Raw genomic sequence first — 17,166 nt, 5'->3', positions numbered from 1 at the left:
GCCTAAAGAGTTCGCTTGTTTTACATTCCACAGGCCAAGGCTTAATTATGTGATTTTCTTGTGGTAATTTAGCAGTCTTATTATGTGTTAACGGAAGCTCTGGATCTAATCCTGCTTACTAAGCACTTGCTCTCTTTTAACTTCAGGCTATCGACCAAGGCGCAGGAGACCACGACGTATGTTTCTATTTGTTATGTATCTTGCTTGTTTTAACTATCGTGACACAAAAGCAGCCCGCTGACCCTCATTGAAAACCACATACGGCCAATGAGGCTTTCTTTTCTAGAAATACTGAAATAAGAAATAAATGCCAATTTTGAGAGCTGAGGTTTTATCAATACCGGATAAAGTTAGCGAGAGCTGCCTTTCGAAACAACACCTATGTCAACCTTGTATTGCAGTGTTAAGTACGCCGATTGCGTTGAATTAGGATCTCAAAACTAGGACTGAAATGGTTGTCATTTTCAAGATTCTGTAACGAATTATTTAACTGGAGAAAGCGAATCCATCCTAAAGACGTGGTATTTGAACATTTTAACTGGAAACGGACACATTCTCCATAATCAGCAATTAGAGGGAACAGTGTTACATTCCAGGTTCCCTTTCATTGCATGTTTCTGGAAAACAACTATATCAAGCTTAAGCTTAAGGTTTTGATGGTTCAAAAGGTGGACATAATTTTTTACGTTTTTTTTTTTCACTAACTATTTTACGGATTAATTGAAATCACTCTATACCTTCCTTTCTAGTTTTCTCGAGTTAGCCTTTGTGAAGCATGCTAATCCAACGTTATTTTATTTCTTTGCAAAACAACAGGGCGAAAAGTGATCAAATACCGTGGCAGACGCTGTGTGATTAGAACGAAGAGAAGATATACCATTCGCATTGGTAGGAAAAAGAAAGTCATCCGAAGATATAAACGCAAAATCAGATTGTTTTTATTAAGGAAGTACAGAAAAATAAAGCGATCCTACCGTGGATGGCGCGTGCGGATTAAGAAACGTTGGTGTCGACTGAAGAGACGGAGGAAACGCTGGTTCTACAAGCGGGGTCGACGTTGGAGAAAGATAAAGCGCATCAGGCTGACCTGTCGTATTGGAGGTAGAAGGCGGCCAGTGAGACTCAGACGAGGGAAATGGTTTATACGTTTGAGAAACAGGTGGAAAAAAATCAAACGCCGCGTTGTAAGGTACATTAAGTACAGAAGAAAGATACGCATTTTGAGAAGAGCAAGAAAGGGCTACCGCGTTCAGAAAAGAAATGGCAGATATGGCAAAGCGAGACGCATCAGGATAAAGATATACCGGCGTCGTCGTCGAAGACGTGAGTATCTTAAAACATGAGATAATCAGGCAGACAAAATTTGTGACACATTAATCAGTCATTTGAGTAGTGTGGCTGGTTAGGAGTAAATTCTCCATAATTAGCCGCACGAGACGACTTAAACTCAAAAAGTTTTTTACAAAAGTGTTTAGGAGGCCCGGGGTGATGTTGGGGTATTATTTTTCAGATTAAAAGTGAAAACATGTTTGACTAGGTCATTACCTTCCCCGTAACTTTTTTTTGGAACGCGAAAATCTGAGTAGTTTGACCTTACCATGTGCCATCCCGTCTAAAGAGTTCGCTTGTTTTACATTCCACAGGCCAAGGCTTAATTATGTGATTTTCTTGTGGTAATTTAGCAGTCTTATTATGTGTTAACGGAAGCTCTGGATCTAATCCTGCTTACTAAGCACTTGCTCTCTTTTAACTTCAGGCTATCGACCAAGGCGCAGGAGACCACGACGTATGTTTCTATTTGTTATGTATCTTGCTTGTTTTAACTATCGTGACACAAAAGCAGCCCGCTGACCCTCATTGAAAACCACATACGGCCAATGAGGCTTTCTTTTCTAGAAATACTGAAATAAGAAATAAATGCCAATTTTGAGAGCTGAGGTTTTATCAATACCGGATAAAGTTAGCGAGAGCTGCCTTTCGAAACAACACCTATGTCAACCTTGTATTGCAGTGTTAAGTACGCCAATTGCGTTGAATTAGGATCTCAAAACTAGGACTGAAATGGTTGTCATTTTCAAGATTCTGTAATGAATTATTTAACTGGAGAAAGCGAATCCATCCTAAAGACGTGGTATTTGGACATTTTAACTGGAAACGGACACATTCTCCATAATCAGGAATTAGAGGGAACAGTGTTACATTCCAAGTTCCCTTTCATTGCATGTTTCTGGAAAACAACTATATCAAGCTTAAGCTTAAGGTTTTGATGGTTCAAAAGGTGGACATAATTTTTTACGTTTTTTTTTTCACTAACTATTTTACGGATTAATTGAAATCACTCTATACCTTCCTTTCTAGTTTTCTCGAGTTAGCCTTTGTGAAGCATGCTAATCCAACGTTATTTTATTTCTTTACAAAACAACAGGGCGAAAAGTGATCAAATACCGTGGCAGACGCTGTGTGATTAGAACGAAGAGAAGATATACCATTCGCATTGGTAGGAAAAAGAAAGTCATCCGAAGATATAAACGCAAAATCAGATTGTTTTTATTAAGGAAGTACAGAAAAATAAAGCGATCCTACCGTGGATGGCGCGTGCGGATTAAGAAACGTTGGTGTCGACTGAAGAGACGGAGGAAACGCTGGTTCTACAAGCGGGGTCGACGTTGGAGAAAGATAAAGCGCATCAGGCTGACCTGTCGTATTGGAGGTAGAAGGCGGCCAGTGAGACTCAGACGAGGGAAATGGTTTATACGTTTGAGAAACAGGTGGAAAAAAATCAAACGCCGCGTTGTAAGGTACATTAAGTACAGAAGAAAGATACGCATTTTGAGAAGAGCAAGAAAGGGCTACCGCGTTCAGAAAAGAAATGGCAGATATGGCAAAGCGAGACGCATCAGGATAAAGATATACCGGCGTCGTCGTCGAAGACGTGAGTATCTTAAAACATGAGATAATCAGGCAGACAAAATTTGCGACACATTAATCAGTCATTTGAGTAGTGTGGCTGGTTAGGAGTAAATTCTCCATAATTAGCCGCACGAGACGACTTAAACTCAAAAAGTTTTTTACAAAAGTGTTTAAAGGAGGATAATACATTATATTGTTTAAGTTGGACTAACGCAGCGGTTTTTTTGATTTGCAGGGTATCTGAGAGTCAGGGTAGAAAGTCAAGGTTTTGTTGATAAGAAGCGCGGACGTACTTTGTATGGACGCTCGCGGGCCTACATCAGAGTCAAAGGAAGGGATTATTCTCTGCATAGGCGTGGTTATAACGTTGTCGTTATCAACGGCCGGACAGGTAAGGACTGATAGTTCTCAAACCCACTGGTACCTTTCTGGTGCACTCTGATGACATTTTAGGCGACTTTAGCCTTGGTCGAGCCATGACTCGCACTCGAGCCAAAATCGACATGGGACACTAAACAAACTTGATATGCCGCATTACCGTACCCAGATTTGCAATGAGCCTATCAGAAGCCGCGTCTATTGTCTTGATATCATGATATCAATATTCATATTGATATCCATATCGAGTGACTGACCTGGTATGGCTACGATATCATGGTCACCTGATTGAGTGTGGGTACGGTAAATACATCATCTTATTATATATCTCTCAGTTACTACGTGCGCTGTGATTGGTCAATTTAGCGGGCCGTAATCTACTGTACGGCCTGCTAAAATTGAAAGCTGTTTTTGTTGCCAAAATGTTTCGTGATTTATCGCCAAGTGTTCTTAACAATTTTAGCAGGTAAAAGTTTGAAACTTTCTTTTACTTCTAATATTGTGTATTAAAACCTACTAACGATTTCAAATTGACTAGTTTAGCTTTTGAAACTGTTCTGTTTGAATAGAAATCGTTCCCGGACCGTCAGGCACCCGGTAGAGATATAATAAATATCTTACTAACCTCGTTTTCTCGGTCCGTCCTGTAAGTTACGGATCCTCGATTTGTCCCCCTTCGATTTATGGCCCGCGCGCTTCGCGCCTGGGCCATAAATCTATGGAGAAAAGACTCGGTCCGTAACTTACAGTACGGCCCTCGAACTCGGTTAGTAAGAGGTATTTACCTTTTTAGGTACGCCTTCAGTGGTGGCATATTTATCTTGTTTGGTCTCGCCATGAGTATTTTGTCTCTATGGCTTAGCAAAACTCGCCGGATATGCCGCTGAAGCGTACTAATGGAAAGGTCCGATTAGATATTTGCCAAACCCAAATCCAAACCTCAGGCCACATCAGGTCCGGTACTTAATATCGTAGGATATGAAATAAGTAAACAAAGCCTCTGATTGGTTAATTGCGAATTTGGGTGCGGTTATCAAAATTTTAAAACTAACTTTCTTTGCTGATAGCGGTGGCCAAAGATTGCATAACAAATAATAACATCACTGTGAACCAGGAGCCATAATCTCCTGTGTGAACTTTAGTTCTTTGTTTTTTTGGATCGTAGTTCAGTTGTTTAGTGACATTCTTTTGTAAATGAATATATAAAAGATCATATATTGCAACGGTGAAGAAAGTTGTAAAGACGTAAATTGTCAGCGTTGTGCACAACTTAAACGGTAAGTAAGCAATACCTTTATTTGAGTATCAGGCTAACGCAGCATTCACTGTAGTAAAACCACTGAACCACACCTTTACACAAAAGCAGCTGTCGTAATAAAGCCTGAAATCCTTTTACACATTACTGATGCTATTTTACTACAATAGGGCGTGTTGAGAAAAGAGCATCTTTTGACACACATCACAGCCGTTACTGGGCAACGAGGTTCAAGAACTTTATTTACAGGATCAGACGAGGGTAAGTTAAATGTGACTTTCGGATTTGGATTATTGGATAGGAAGAAACACAACCATGAGAATTTAAAGTTCTTGACCTATTGCTTTTCGCCGACAGGTTTTGACCTTATACGGTTTAACTCGTTTCATGTATTTTTTTTAAAATGATTTAAGTGGTACTAAAGGTAGGTCTGATTTCATGTCCTAGTCATATGAGTGATTTTAATCTTCATTTCTAATGGTAACATAACAGGCAAAGAGGTACAAAAGATTTATTTACAACATTAGACGAGGGTAGGAGGACTGAGCTTCCTGGTCTGTTAGATTTGCTTGAGCTGAGTTCAAATTTACTGAATCAGGAGCAAAATCCGCCCTCATTATGACCGTTTTATTTCCAAAGTTTACATGGTGTATTCTTTTACCCGTCGACACAAAGAGGATGTTTGTGTTTGGTCATGTTGTGGCTCTAATTAAAATTTCTTTCTGGGCTGTAGTTATGTACCAGTGCGCAAATAAAGTTATGCACGATTTTGCAATTTACTCAGATCATCAGACACAAGTGATACCACAATTTATCGGTACTAGTACAGTGAGAAAACGTCATTCGTTTGTAATGGCAAGGCCTGGTTAACATTAGCGACATAACGACATGATGGCAACCACATAATCGCTTATGTCGGTAATGGAACATCGATATAAAGACATAACGAAAAGATCAGTTGTATTTTCTTACGTCGTTTTGTTCATGCTGTTATGTTGCTATTATGTCATTATGTCAGGATGTTCACACTGCAAACAAAACGACATAACCTCCTTGTTATGTCGCTATGTTCGTTATGTGGCTAGTGTAAATTAGGCTTAACTCAACGTGTTCTCACCATCATAGGCGGATTGTGTTGCTTGGAATCCAAGACGAGGCGTATCGGTTCGGTAGATATTACAAACGTGTATTCAGGAGGCTGCACATCAATCCACGAAGAATAAGACTGAGTTACAGAAGCAGTCTTGCCGCGATCGGGTATGTTGGTCGTAGAAGACCATATTGGATCAGATACATGAGTCGCCCACAGAGACGAGGTCCAAGTTACGCATCAGCTCGAATCCCACTTGGTAGAGGTGAGGGAATTGCAAGTTTGGTCGATATTGTTGAAATTAGTCACATTTATCAAGTGTAAACTATTCCTGATAATGCGAGAAAGTCAAAACAGGTATCTTCAATTACTGCTAAACGACGTGTCAGTTTTTCTGCTATCGTCTATGAAAAACAGGGAATTGTAGTCCTGCATGGAGAGTCATTCACGGTACTTATTACATTGGTTAATTTTTACATAAGGATGAGGTCCACCGCTCACAAATTACTTTTGCCGAATTGCGTTTTCACAACTTTAAACAAAGGAAAACTATTGGTTTATTAAACGGCCTTCCTGGTTGGTAGACAATTACTTTTAAGCTGGCTCTTGGACGCATTGTTTATCAGCCACGTTTTGAAGGAGCTATCAAGAGAAAACTTTGGAGACCTCAAAAATGCATTATTTCCTTAGAAAACATAGGATCACCATCATCTGGTTTAGAATATGGCAGGAAAAAGCGGAATATTTACATCTAAGAAGGGGCGGTGATAGCGATGGCAACACAACATCCGGGTCATACTTGCGAGGCGCAAGAGAAATTGTTATGCGAAAATAAGTTAGAGGGAGTCGAGTGAGGTAATTAAATGGCCATTACCATTTTTTACCAGGCCTAAAAATTCCCTCTTTATTTTCTTCAGGCCGAGATTTAACTAGAAATCTTATTATTTCTCACCGAAAGCTCTACTCTTGCTACTAAGCAATTCTCCTCTTTTTCCTTCAGGGGGACGACCAAGGCGTAGAAGACCACGAAGTATGTTTCTATTTTTTTATGTCTTGCTAATTGTAACTTTGTTGTAACACAAAAACAGCCCTGGGTAAATGCGTATTGGATCTGGACAGAGGAAGAACAGTGTTCTTTTTCATTACGTGTTTCTTAAAAAAAACTATTTAAAACGAAGGTCAAACTGAATGTAATCAATAATTGTAAATTTGCAGGATATCTACGAATTAAAGTGGAAAGCCAAGGTTTTATTGATAAGAAGCGCGGACGTACTTTATATGGACGCTCGCGGGCCTACATCAGAGTCAACGGAAGAGATTATTCTCTGCATAGGCGTGGCTATAACGTTATCGTTATCAACCGCCGGACAGGTAAGGACTGATAGTGGAAAAAAATATATTATTAAAGAAACTAAGCTCACTCTGCACGTGTCTTCACTTTGATATATTTAACTATTATTCCACGATCGCGCTTCGGATATGAGATGATATCTAACAAGCGCGAGTGGAATAATTGTTTATAAAAAATAAAATAAATAAATTAATAAATAAGACGCCTCCAAGAATACGTGTACGCTTACCGTACGCTTACGAATATACCATGATGGCTAAGCCAGTGAAAACTCTTAAATTGCATTATTCAATGATCCAGGTTTTATAATTTGAGATATCCGTAAAGATTAAATAGGGGTAGTGGGAGGGCAGGGAAAACATCCCGACTATTCCTACGGGTAATGATGACTTAAACATCGAAGGGTCTTAAAATACAACACTAAATTTGTTCCGTTTAGGGCGGTCACTGAGCGCAACGTATTAGCCCTTCTGTGTAAACGGGTATTAGTTGATAAGAATGTTCATATCACAATACTATATGGACACTGTTTACTGTTACAGGGCTTGTTGAGCACAGGAGATATTTTGACACCCACGGCAGCCGTCACCATGCAAGACTGTTCAAGAGGTTTATTTATAGTATCAGACCCGGGTAAGTCCAGTTTGATGTTCTTTATGACTGAAATAACGCAAAGAAAAGACAAAAAGGCTGGTTTGATGTATTTAAACTTTCCACCGGAATAAAACTAAATACAACCTTGCTACTTGTTTACGGTTCACAACCTTTCTTTTCTGGGCTGGCCCAGAGGGAATCATAACTTTAGTTCCGTTCTGTTGAAGTTTCTTTGTAAATGTTTTATAAACGATTGAACGAGAATAGGAGGTTTTCCCAGCGAAAATGCTCATAATATCTTAATTGATAAAAATTCATTTCTAATACATTGAATAGAAATATATTTGTTTTTCTAATGATAATGTATTCTTCGCTATCATAGGAGGATCTTGTTACTTGGAATCCAAGACGAGGCGTATCGATATGGTAGATACTACAAATACGTATTCAGAAAGCTGCACATCAATCCACGAAGAATAAGACTGAGTTATAGAAGCAGTCTTGCCGCGATCGGGTATGTTGGTCGTAGAAGGCCATATTGGATCAGATACATGAGTCGCTCACCTAGACGAGGTCCAAGTTACGTAACAGCGCGTATTCCAATTTATGGAGGTGAGTACATGAATTATACGTCTATGAAACGTAAGTTCATATTCAAATGTTCTGTGCTATACACTGTCCTTAAAACTAGTGGATTGTGTCTGAACGAAGACGGAAAAGACATGCTGATCGACGGCTACTTACACTGGAGTAGAAAAAATAGATAAAGAATGCTCGATCTTAAAAGTGAGAAAAACGCGGAATAAGTTGAGGAAAAAAATAACTAGCGTGTAGTCGCTGAGTGAGTAACTTTAAATTAAAAATATAATAATGTGTTATTTCGAACCAAACAAAAACAAACTACGCAATGATTGAAACAGGAACATTTGCTACATCAAAACTACCAGACGATAACTGGAATTGGAAACTGGGGCGGATACAGGATTTTAGAGAAGGGGGTTTGAGAAACGGACCGCTTAAGGCAGTCCCCTGTAGGGGGTTCCGGGGGCATCCTTCCCGGACAATGTATCAAATTGAGGTCCTCCCAAATGGTATTTCCCGCATTCTGAAGTCAAGTCAGCTTGTTCTAATGGCTCATTTTAGGGGGTTTGACCGAACCACCCCCTACATCCATCCCAGGGAAACAAAGTCTAAATTTGAACTAGACACTAAAAACCTACTAGGCCTTGTTATCGTTCCCTTATTTGTTGTAAGAGAGTTGTTCATATTTTAAAGGCTTTGGAAGAAGAACACGGAGAATAATAAGGAGGCGAAGAAGACGAATCCGGCGACGAATTCGTGTCAGAAAGCGTCGAAAACGAAGGCGTCGAAGGCGGAAAATCAGGAGAAGACGAAGGAGACGTCGAAGAAGAAGACGTAAGTAACGTCATTTCTTGCTTTGATTGGCTGACAGTCTGCTCACATTTTTGCAATGTGCTGATCATGTAAGAAGAATAGAGCTTTTTATTTGCCTTGCACATCTTTCACGCTTGGTTGAGTATTGAGGAGGTTGTGTGATCTTTTGTCAAAACAAGTTGGCCCTTGTTACACTTGCGGTGTTAGTGACGCGCCGTAGCGTACTGGTTAGTGCGCCAGACTCCGGATCGAGCCGGCGGTCCTGGGGGACCAGCATCCCATGCCTGGGTAGAGGGAGTACTGTATTATAGCTTGTGCTACGGAGACCAGCACTGGTCTGATCGTATAATGTGCCGCTAGGCTCGGACGCAAAAATTTACTCACGCTCAAAGAAAAAGTGTTTTAGCTTCCCTCCTCAGTTTTAGAGAGGAAAAACAAAGAGATTGGTTGTTTGATCGATTGATTGACTACTTGACTGACTGACTGAACAAAGGACAGATGAATTGATTTATTGTTGGATTGATAGATTGTTTTATACGTTTTATATCCTGAGTGACTGATTGATTTATGGACCAGTACAAACACTAGCGGATGTGATGTCTTCGGTGGAGATGATCCATGTTCAAATCCATCTACAAATAAACTAAATTTACCAATTTTGGATTTTCGTTTCATCTGCCTCCACAGGTAGAACAATCGTCCTTTACCGTGGAAAACGTTATCCCATAAAAAGAAGGACAATGCTTGGTCTGATTTACAGGAGAAGAGTTAGGTCGGTGATCACGAGGATATACATTCGCGGGAAGTATAGACGGCTGAAGCGAAGACGTAGATACTGGCTTGTATGGATGAGGAGAGGCTGGAGGCGAGTCATCAGGGGAAAAGGCATCTGGTATTACAGGTACTCAAGACGCTGGTTGAAAATCAAACCTGTCAGGCTCTCTGCTCGGGTTGGACGCAGGAAGTGTCGTATACGCCCTCGTGGACGCAGATTGTACGCGCGTATCGGGCGGCGTTTAAGGCGTGTAAAAACGCGCTTCAGACGCTTTATACGCGTTGGAAGAAAACGTGTGAGAGTGAAGAGGAGGGGAAATAAGGTTATTATTCGTCGAAAAGGAAGATGGACCAGACCACTGAGAGTAAAACATTACCGTAAGTAGAATTTTGCTCAATTTACTCATGTGTTTCTTACGAATAATCTAAATAGAAGAGTTAAGATGCTGTCGTAACAAAGTTAGTTGCCATACGCTCGGATTTTTAGTATTTAAATTCTGACCACAGAATCTCTGGTGGCTGATGATCAGCCATATTTTTTCCATTTCCACTTAACACTTTTTATTTTTATCTGCATTTCCATTGACAAGTTACAGCCGAAAATCTCTCTTTGGGTACAACGGCCACCTTGGGAACAGAGTTTACTGGCCATTGTTGGGAGGTTAAAATAACAGCAAATCTCCCAACTGGGACGAAAATATGTGGCCGCTGTAGAGAGGTGGCCGTTGTGGGGAGGTGTCCGTTAATGGAAGCTCGACTGTATTTCCAATTTATTTACATCTGCAGTTACTTTTTCATTTTCGATTGTGGCGACGAAATCTTGTTCATTTTGACATGATTTTCAGTCTCAACTAAGACCAGATGAACAAGAATGTACATATCCTTGCTAAACCAAGCGTTAGAACCACCAATGATATAAAAACAATGATATATGGACGTAAACTATCGATCGACTCCGCTTAGAGCTATTGAAATACCGATAATAGAGCGATTTCTTCTTTATAAACGCCCTCTTAATCTCAGTCACGTACTAATCCCTACTCAGTGTACTTTTTGTGCCATGCATTGTTTCTGATTTGTCGTGACAAGCCATTCCAGCTCTCGGACGATAACCACGACTCTTTTCAACAAATTGCAGGCCGCTACAGTCGAAAGCTTGTACGAAGGAGAAGAAGAAGGAGATTGCGAAGAATAAGACGTCGACGAAGAAGAAAACTAAGACGTGTCAGACGTTACTTCAGAAAGAAGCGTAGAAAACGAAGGAGATACAGACGGCGAAGAAGACGAGGTCGAAGAGGGCGAAGAAGACGACGACCGCTAAGGAGGCGACCAAGACGTAAGGCAGTTGCTTTTGGATTGGATAAGTTAGCTTTTCACTGTTATTTCAGAGTCCGTTCGATCTAGGTGAATAGACCATTTACAGTTTTCTGTTCGTGACCTGGCCTTTGAAAGGCAGCGAGGCTGCATGGAGGTGACCTTGTTTTAATACAGACCTCACTTCTTTCGTTGTCAATCTAATGGGTTTAAATGAGAAAAGTATTGTGGTCTTTTTCAATGCAAGGTCACCTCCAGCCTAGCTTGCATTCATAGCCCAGGTAACTAAGCACACAACTGTAAAATGGCCTATTGGTTACGGCATTGAAACTGTGAGCGTTGCGGTAGCAATTACAAGCTGTTTGTTTGTCAACACTGTGGAGTACGTGCGAGGAAAGTGGACGCATACCCTCTATCAAAGCTCCTTTTAACTTGCCTTGTGCTTCTGTGAGACTATTTGGAATCCCGAGTCAACTTTTGTCTCTATTTCCGTGGTAAATATAGCCTTGAAAACCTTTGCATAGCTAGGTCGCTTCCATTTCAGTCTTGCTGCTGGGATTGCACAAAACAGCGGCATAGTAGTACCCTAATATAATGTAGTGCACGAAGGCTTTTCAGCGCCAATTACAAACGTTACTAATCAATCAACCAAAACGGAGTTAGGATGTTCAAGATGTTGGGAAGATTGATTATCCATCAGGTAATGCTGAAGATTAAAAAGTCAATATGCGCCTTAGTAGTTCATTAGTACTAAATCCTAAATTTGTTGTAACCGTGTCCTTCATTTCTTTACACAACAACAGGGCGAAAAGTGATCAAATACCGTGGGAGACGCTGTGTGATTAGAACGAAGAGAAGATATACCATTCGCATTGGTAGGAAAAAGAAAGTCATCCGAAAATATAAACGCAAAATCAGATTGTTTTTATTAAGGAAGTACAGAAAAATAAAGCGATCCTACCGTGGATGGCGCGTGCGGATTAAGAGACGTTGGTGTCGACTGAAGAGACGGGGGAAACGCTGGTTCTACAAGCGGGGTCGACGTTGGAGAAAGATAAAGCGCATCAGGCTGACCTGTCGTATTAGAGGTAGAAGGCGGCCAGTGAGACTCAGACGAGGGAAATGGTTTATGCGATTGAGAAACAGGTGGAAAAACATCAAACGCCGCCTTGTAAGGTACATCAAGTACAGAAAAAAGATACGCATTTTGAGAAGAGCAAGAAAGGGCTACCGCGTTCAGAAAAGAAATGGCAGATATGGCAAAGCGAGACGCATCAGGATAAAGATATACCGGCGTCGTCGTCGAAGACGTGAGTATCTTAAAACATGAGATAATCAGTCAGGTATGGTAACGCCTGACAAAATTTGCTACACATAAATCAGTCATTTGAGTTGCGTTGTTTGTTAGGAGTAAGTTATCTGTAATCTGCAGTTCGAAAATAAAACTCAACTTGTTTTCTAATTGAGTGTTATTAAAATACATTTCACAGGAAGATAACACGAAAAATTGTTTAAGTTGGACTTACGCCGAGATTGTTTTTTGATTTACAGGGTATCTAAGAGTGAGGGTAGAAAGTCAAGGTTTTGTTGATAAGAAGCGCGGACGTCCTTTGCATGGACGCTCGCGTGCCTACATCAGAGTCAACGGAAGGGATTATTCTCTGCATAGGCGTGGCTTTAACGTTGTCGTTATCAACCGCCGGACAGGTAAGGACTGATAGTCGAAAAAAACATATCATTAAAGAAACCAAGCTCACTCTGCACGTGTCTTCACTGTGATATAGTTAACAATTATTCCCCGAGCGCGCTTTGGATATGAGACGATAGATAGCCAACGAGGCGCGTAGGGCCGAGATGCCTATAATCATATGGTATCTAACAAGCGTCAGTGGAATAGTAGTTAACTAAAAACGCCCTAAAATATAAAAAACTAAAATAAAATGAACAAATAAATAAATAAATAAATAAATAAATAAATAAATAAATAAAGTAAGAGAGCGGTTTTCAATTGAGTGTCGTAAAACCAAAACCAAACCAATTACTTACCAATTAGACTACTCAGCCAATCTCAAACCGAAGTAAAACCAAAACCAAAACCAAAGTAATTGTCTAATTACTTTCCACACTCAAATGAAAACCGCTCTAAATAAATAAATAAATAAATAAATAAATAAATAAATAAATAAATAAATAAATAAATAAATAAATAAATAAATAAATAAATAAATAAATAAACGTCCCCCCACCAAGAAAAAAAATAAGTGTACGCTTACCGTACCGTTACCAAAATACCATGATGGCTAAGCCAATGAAAGCTCTCTAATTGCATTATTCAGTGATCCAGGTTTTAATAATTTGGGATATCTGTAAAGATTAAATAGGGGGAGTAGGAGGGCAGGGAAAACATCCCGACTATTCCTACGGGTAATGATGACTTAAACATCGAACGGTCTTAGAATACAACACTAATTTTCTTCCCTTTAGGGCGGTCACTAAGCGCAACGTATTAAGCCCTTCTGTGTAAACGGGTATTAGTTGGTAAGAATGTTCATATCTCAATACCATATGGACACTGTTTACTGTTACAGGGCTTGTTGAGCACAGGAGATATTTTGACACCCACGGCAGCCGTCACCATGCAAGACTGTTCAAGAGGTTTATTTACAGTATCAGACCCGGGTAAGTCCAGTTTGATGTTCTTTATGGCTGAAATAACGCAAGGAAAAGACAAAAAGGCTGTTTTGATGTATTTGAACTTTCCAACGGAATAAAACTAAATACAACTTTGCTACTTGTTTACGGTTCACAACCTTTCTTTTCTGGGCTGGCTCAGAACAAATCATCACTATATTCTGTTGAAGTTTCTTTGTAAATGTTTTACAGACTTTTGTACGAGAAAAGGAGTTTTCCCCGGAGAAAATGCCCATTATGTCTTAATTGACAAAAATTCATTTCTAATACATTGAATAAAAGATATTTGTTTTTCTAATGATAATGTATTCTTCGCTATCATAGGAGGATCTTGTTACTTGGAATCCAAGACGAGGCGTATCGGTATGGTAGATACTACAAATACGTATTCAGAAAGCTGCACATCAATCCACGAAGAATAAGACTGAGCTTCAGAAGCAGTCTTGCCGCGATCGGGTATGTTGGTCGTAGAAGACCATATTGGATCAGATACACGAGTCGCCCACAGAGACAAGGTCCAAGTTACGCATCAGCTCGCATCCCACTTGGTAGAGGTGAGGGTATTACAAGATTCAAATATGTTTGCTTGTTATTGTTTCAAGTGGCTACTATTTCGGTCAAAGATATGATACATTTGGCTTTCCATTAACATCAGTTCGTTGTTTACGACGTTCGAACTAGAAGAGAGCGTATTTGCTGTAAACTGTGAGCTAGCGTCTCTAATTAAGAAAACTGAGAAATTGAGGTATAGACCAAAAAACCTTTGCTTGCCAAGGTGACGGTGGACTGGTAGACCGCGCCACATGCAGAGGTGTTGGATAAAACCCAATCAAAATTGGTTTTGTCAGTCATGGTTATTCTAAACCAGCACTGGGACAGTAGTGGGAGCAAGTGATTTTCAATTCATGGGGAAAGACTGTGATGAAAGAGGGAGGTAGGAATTGAGGGAGGTAGGGAGGTGAAATTTGAATCATTTCTTGCTTTCTAATTGAGTGTTATTTGTTTTTATTTTAGCTGGACGGCGAGGGCGATGGCGTCGTCGTCCGCGAAGTATGTTCAGCGTTTTTTGTTATCCTTAGGTAGAAGTCATTATCTTAAGCATGACCTGTAATGCAGGCGTTTTTTTTAGCTGGGCAAGCGCTGCATATGTTTTGCCGTGGAAGTCATGATGGAGACGAACAAGGACGGTTTTTGACGCTCTCAATGACCTTTGTTGGCGCCCGCCCGATCAAAATGCACTCGCTGGTTATGAATACGCCTGCATTCCATGTTATTTCTTGCTTTATGAGAATTCAGTCTACACCACTCGTAGATCATACATACGTTCTGCGAGTAGAGAAGAATTGCGAGACCTTAATGCAGTACTTGTGAGGAAATTAAAGGAAATTGAGATATTGGAGTTGTCAATTTTTAACTAAAAACATACGAGCTCTCACGTTTCTTACAGACTCTTACATATGTAGGGGTCTTTTTCAGAACGTGCGTGCTCTTAGGTTGATCGTTATAATTTTAAGGCTTGAATTTGTTTGATAAGTGAATGGAGCAAACCAGATATTTGTCTATGCTGGAAATGAAAAGGTTATTTCGTTGGAGGTGGATGGAATTTCTAATAGGAAAAATCTCTGCAGGAGTGTCAAGAAGACGAAGGAGAACGCGACGCAGAAGGAGAAGAAGGAGGAGAAGGCGCAGAAGAAGGCGACGAAAACTGAGACGAAGAAAGAGGCGTAGAAGGAGAAGAAGACGACGACAAAGAAAACGACGTAAGTATTTGGAAGCCCGAACGAAGACAACACTGCGCGTCTTCTTTTGTATTTTGTAGAGTAATGAGAAATGAGCTACGCCATACAAGAATGAGGTTATCGCAGCAACAACAAACTTACAACCCGTTATAGACCCATTTCATAAATGGCTGCCAATTTAAGTTCTTTTGTTTACATTTAAATTAGCCTCACTAAACTCGCTTGGGAGTAAAAATTCTTTTGAATTATCAACTCAAAATCGAGGTTAGTCAGGCTAATTTTAATACTTACAAAAGACTTTATAATTGGCAGCCGTTTATGAAAAGAGTCTATTAAACTGACTCAATGTTTGACTCTGCGGGATGAAATTTAATACACGGAACGCGAGAAGAGTCGGGTTAATTTTCTTGAAAGGAATATATTTATATGTTCTCTTCCACTGATGTTACAGTTTTAAATTGTATTATGTATATCCATGGAATTTCAGTATTGTGAAAGCGAATCAGTGTTTGAAAAAGGCTATTGTTAAGCGACACGCTTTTCGAGTTGAGAGTGCGTAGTTAAAATACAATTACTCCGTAGGTGATTCTTTGTCAGTAATATTCTTTCTCTTAGGGTCTGGATGAGCGTGCTAGAATCTTACTTATCAATGAATTTCTGTTGATTTCTCAGCCATCAGTTAACATTTCAGCCATTTCTCAGGAATCGTTAAATTTTCTAGATCTCAACTATCAGTTAAAGAGTGTGTCATTATTACTCGGTCCTTACTCAGCTTGCACTAAAACTTCACTTAAACCCCATCTGGACCCTCTCCTGCGGATGGATATTTTGAAGAGAAATAACACAAGCTCCACTTCCAAGGTTTCTGCTTAAATGGCTGGGTATCCTGCATGATATTTTAATGATTTTAAAACGTGCCTTTCTTCATCAGGCATAATGGTTGTCCGTTTCCGTGGAAAGCGATGTCGCGTAAGTAAAAGGCGAAAGTACACTATTAGAGTAAAGGGTGTAAGAACACGAATTGCTCGGTTCAGGACGCGGCTAAGAATGCGCATTGGAAGAAGATGGTGTAGAATAAAGCGAAAAGCTCGCAGATGGAGAGTACGCATACGGCGACGATGGTGCGGCCTAAAGAAACGGGGTCGTCGCTGGTTTTACAAACGACGCCGCAGATGGAAGCGTCTAAGACGTGTCAGAGTCACGATTCGCATCAAGCGCAGACGATGCCGCGTAAGACGTCGGCGGGGGCGATGGTTGCTTAAATACAAGAAGAAATGGCGAAAAATTAAACGAAGGACTTTGGGCTTTTTCCGGTTTAAAGGACAGAAGAAGTTCGTGAGGTTGATTGGACGAAGAAGGATCGTATACAAACGAAGAAGATACCGGATCAGGACTAAAATTATCAGGCGAAGACGACGTGAGTACACTAAATTCCAGGCTGTTGTAAATAATTTGTTAACTGCTTGGAAGGACTTCAATAGCATTCCGAATAGCATACCATCCAACAGATAAGCGTTTCTCGCTTTATGATGTGGATTCTAGTGATATCTCCAGCTTAGTGAGCATCTTGTCCAGAACTGAGTCAGACGTAAACCTTCGCCTGAAAAATGACAGTGGCTTCTGGCTGGATCAACCCATTGTTCATTTTTTTGCTGTAATCTAATAGTCCAGTTTT

General features: G+C 40.2%; 1 protein-coding gene across 1 annotated transcript in view; it reads left to right on the top strand.

Moving 5' to 3' along the window:
- Positions 1 to 17,166, top strand: part of LOC110053512 (uncharacterized) — a 103,069-nt gene that overhangs the window by 2,813 nt on the left and 83,090 nt on the right. The window contains exons 3-23 of the mRNA XM_089270923.1: positions 147 to 176; positions 817 to 1,323; positions 1,757 to 1,786; positions 2,426 to 2,932; positions 3,146 to 3,301; positions 4,714 to 4,804; positions 5,669 to 5,898; positions 6,634 to 6,663; positions 6,849 to 7,004; positions 7,527 to 7,617; positions 7,961 to 8,190; positions 8,854 to 8,994; positions 9,661 to 10,125; positions 10,886 to 11,083; positions 11,865 to 12,371; positions 12,613 to 12,768; positions 13,650 to 13,740; positions 14,077 to 14,306; positions 14,767 to 14,802; positions 15,381 to 15,512; positions 16,423 to 16,908. Of these exons, the coding sequence (XP_089127049.1) occupies positions 5,838 to 5,898; positions 6,634 to 6,663; positions 6,849 to 7,004; positions 7,527 to 7,617; positions 7,961 to 8,190; positions 8,854 to 8,994; positions 9,661 to 10,125; positions 10,886 to 11,083; positions 11,865 to 12,371; positions 12,613 to 12,768; positions 13,650 to 13,740; positions 14,077 to 14,306; positions 14,767 to 14,802; positions 15,381 to 15,512; positions 16,423 to 16,908 (3,010 nt within the window). The 5' untranslated portion in view covers positions 147 to 176; positions 817 to 1,323; positions 1,757 to 1,786; ... (2 more) ...; positions 4,714 to 4,804; positions 5,669 to 5,837. The remainder of the gene's footprint in view (positions 1 to 146; positions 177 to 816; positions 1,324 to 1,756; positions 1,787 to 2,425; positions 2,933 to 3,145; positions 3,302 to 4,713; positions 4,805 to 5,668; positions 5,899 to 6,633; positions 6,664 to 6,848; positions 7,005 to 7,526; positions 7,618 to 7,960; positions 8,191 to 8,853; positions 8,995 to 9,660; positions 10,126 to 10,885; positions 11,084 to 11,864; positions 12,372 to 12,612; positions 12,769 to 13,649; positions 13,741 to 14,076; positions 14,307 to 14,766; positions 14,803 to 15,380; positions 15,513 to 16,422; positions 16,909 to 17,166) is intronic.

Source organism: Orbicella faveolata, unplaced genomic scaffold (genome assembly GCF_042242905.1).
Source record: "Orbicella faveolata isolate gen_17 unplaced genomic scaffold, um_ofav_v1 contig_1, whole genome shotgun sequence".
Classification (NCBI taxonomy): Eukaryota; Metazoa; Cnidaria; class Anthozoa; order Scleractinia; family Merulinidae; genus Orbicella; species Orbicella faveolata.
Note: the sequence above shows the minus strand (reverse complement) of the source record. Positions and strands in the feature narration are given on the sequence as shown.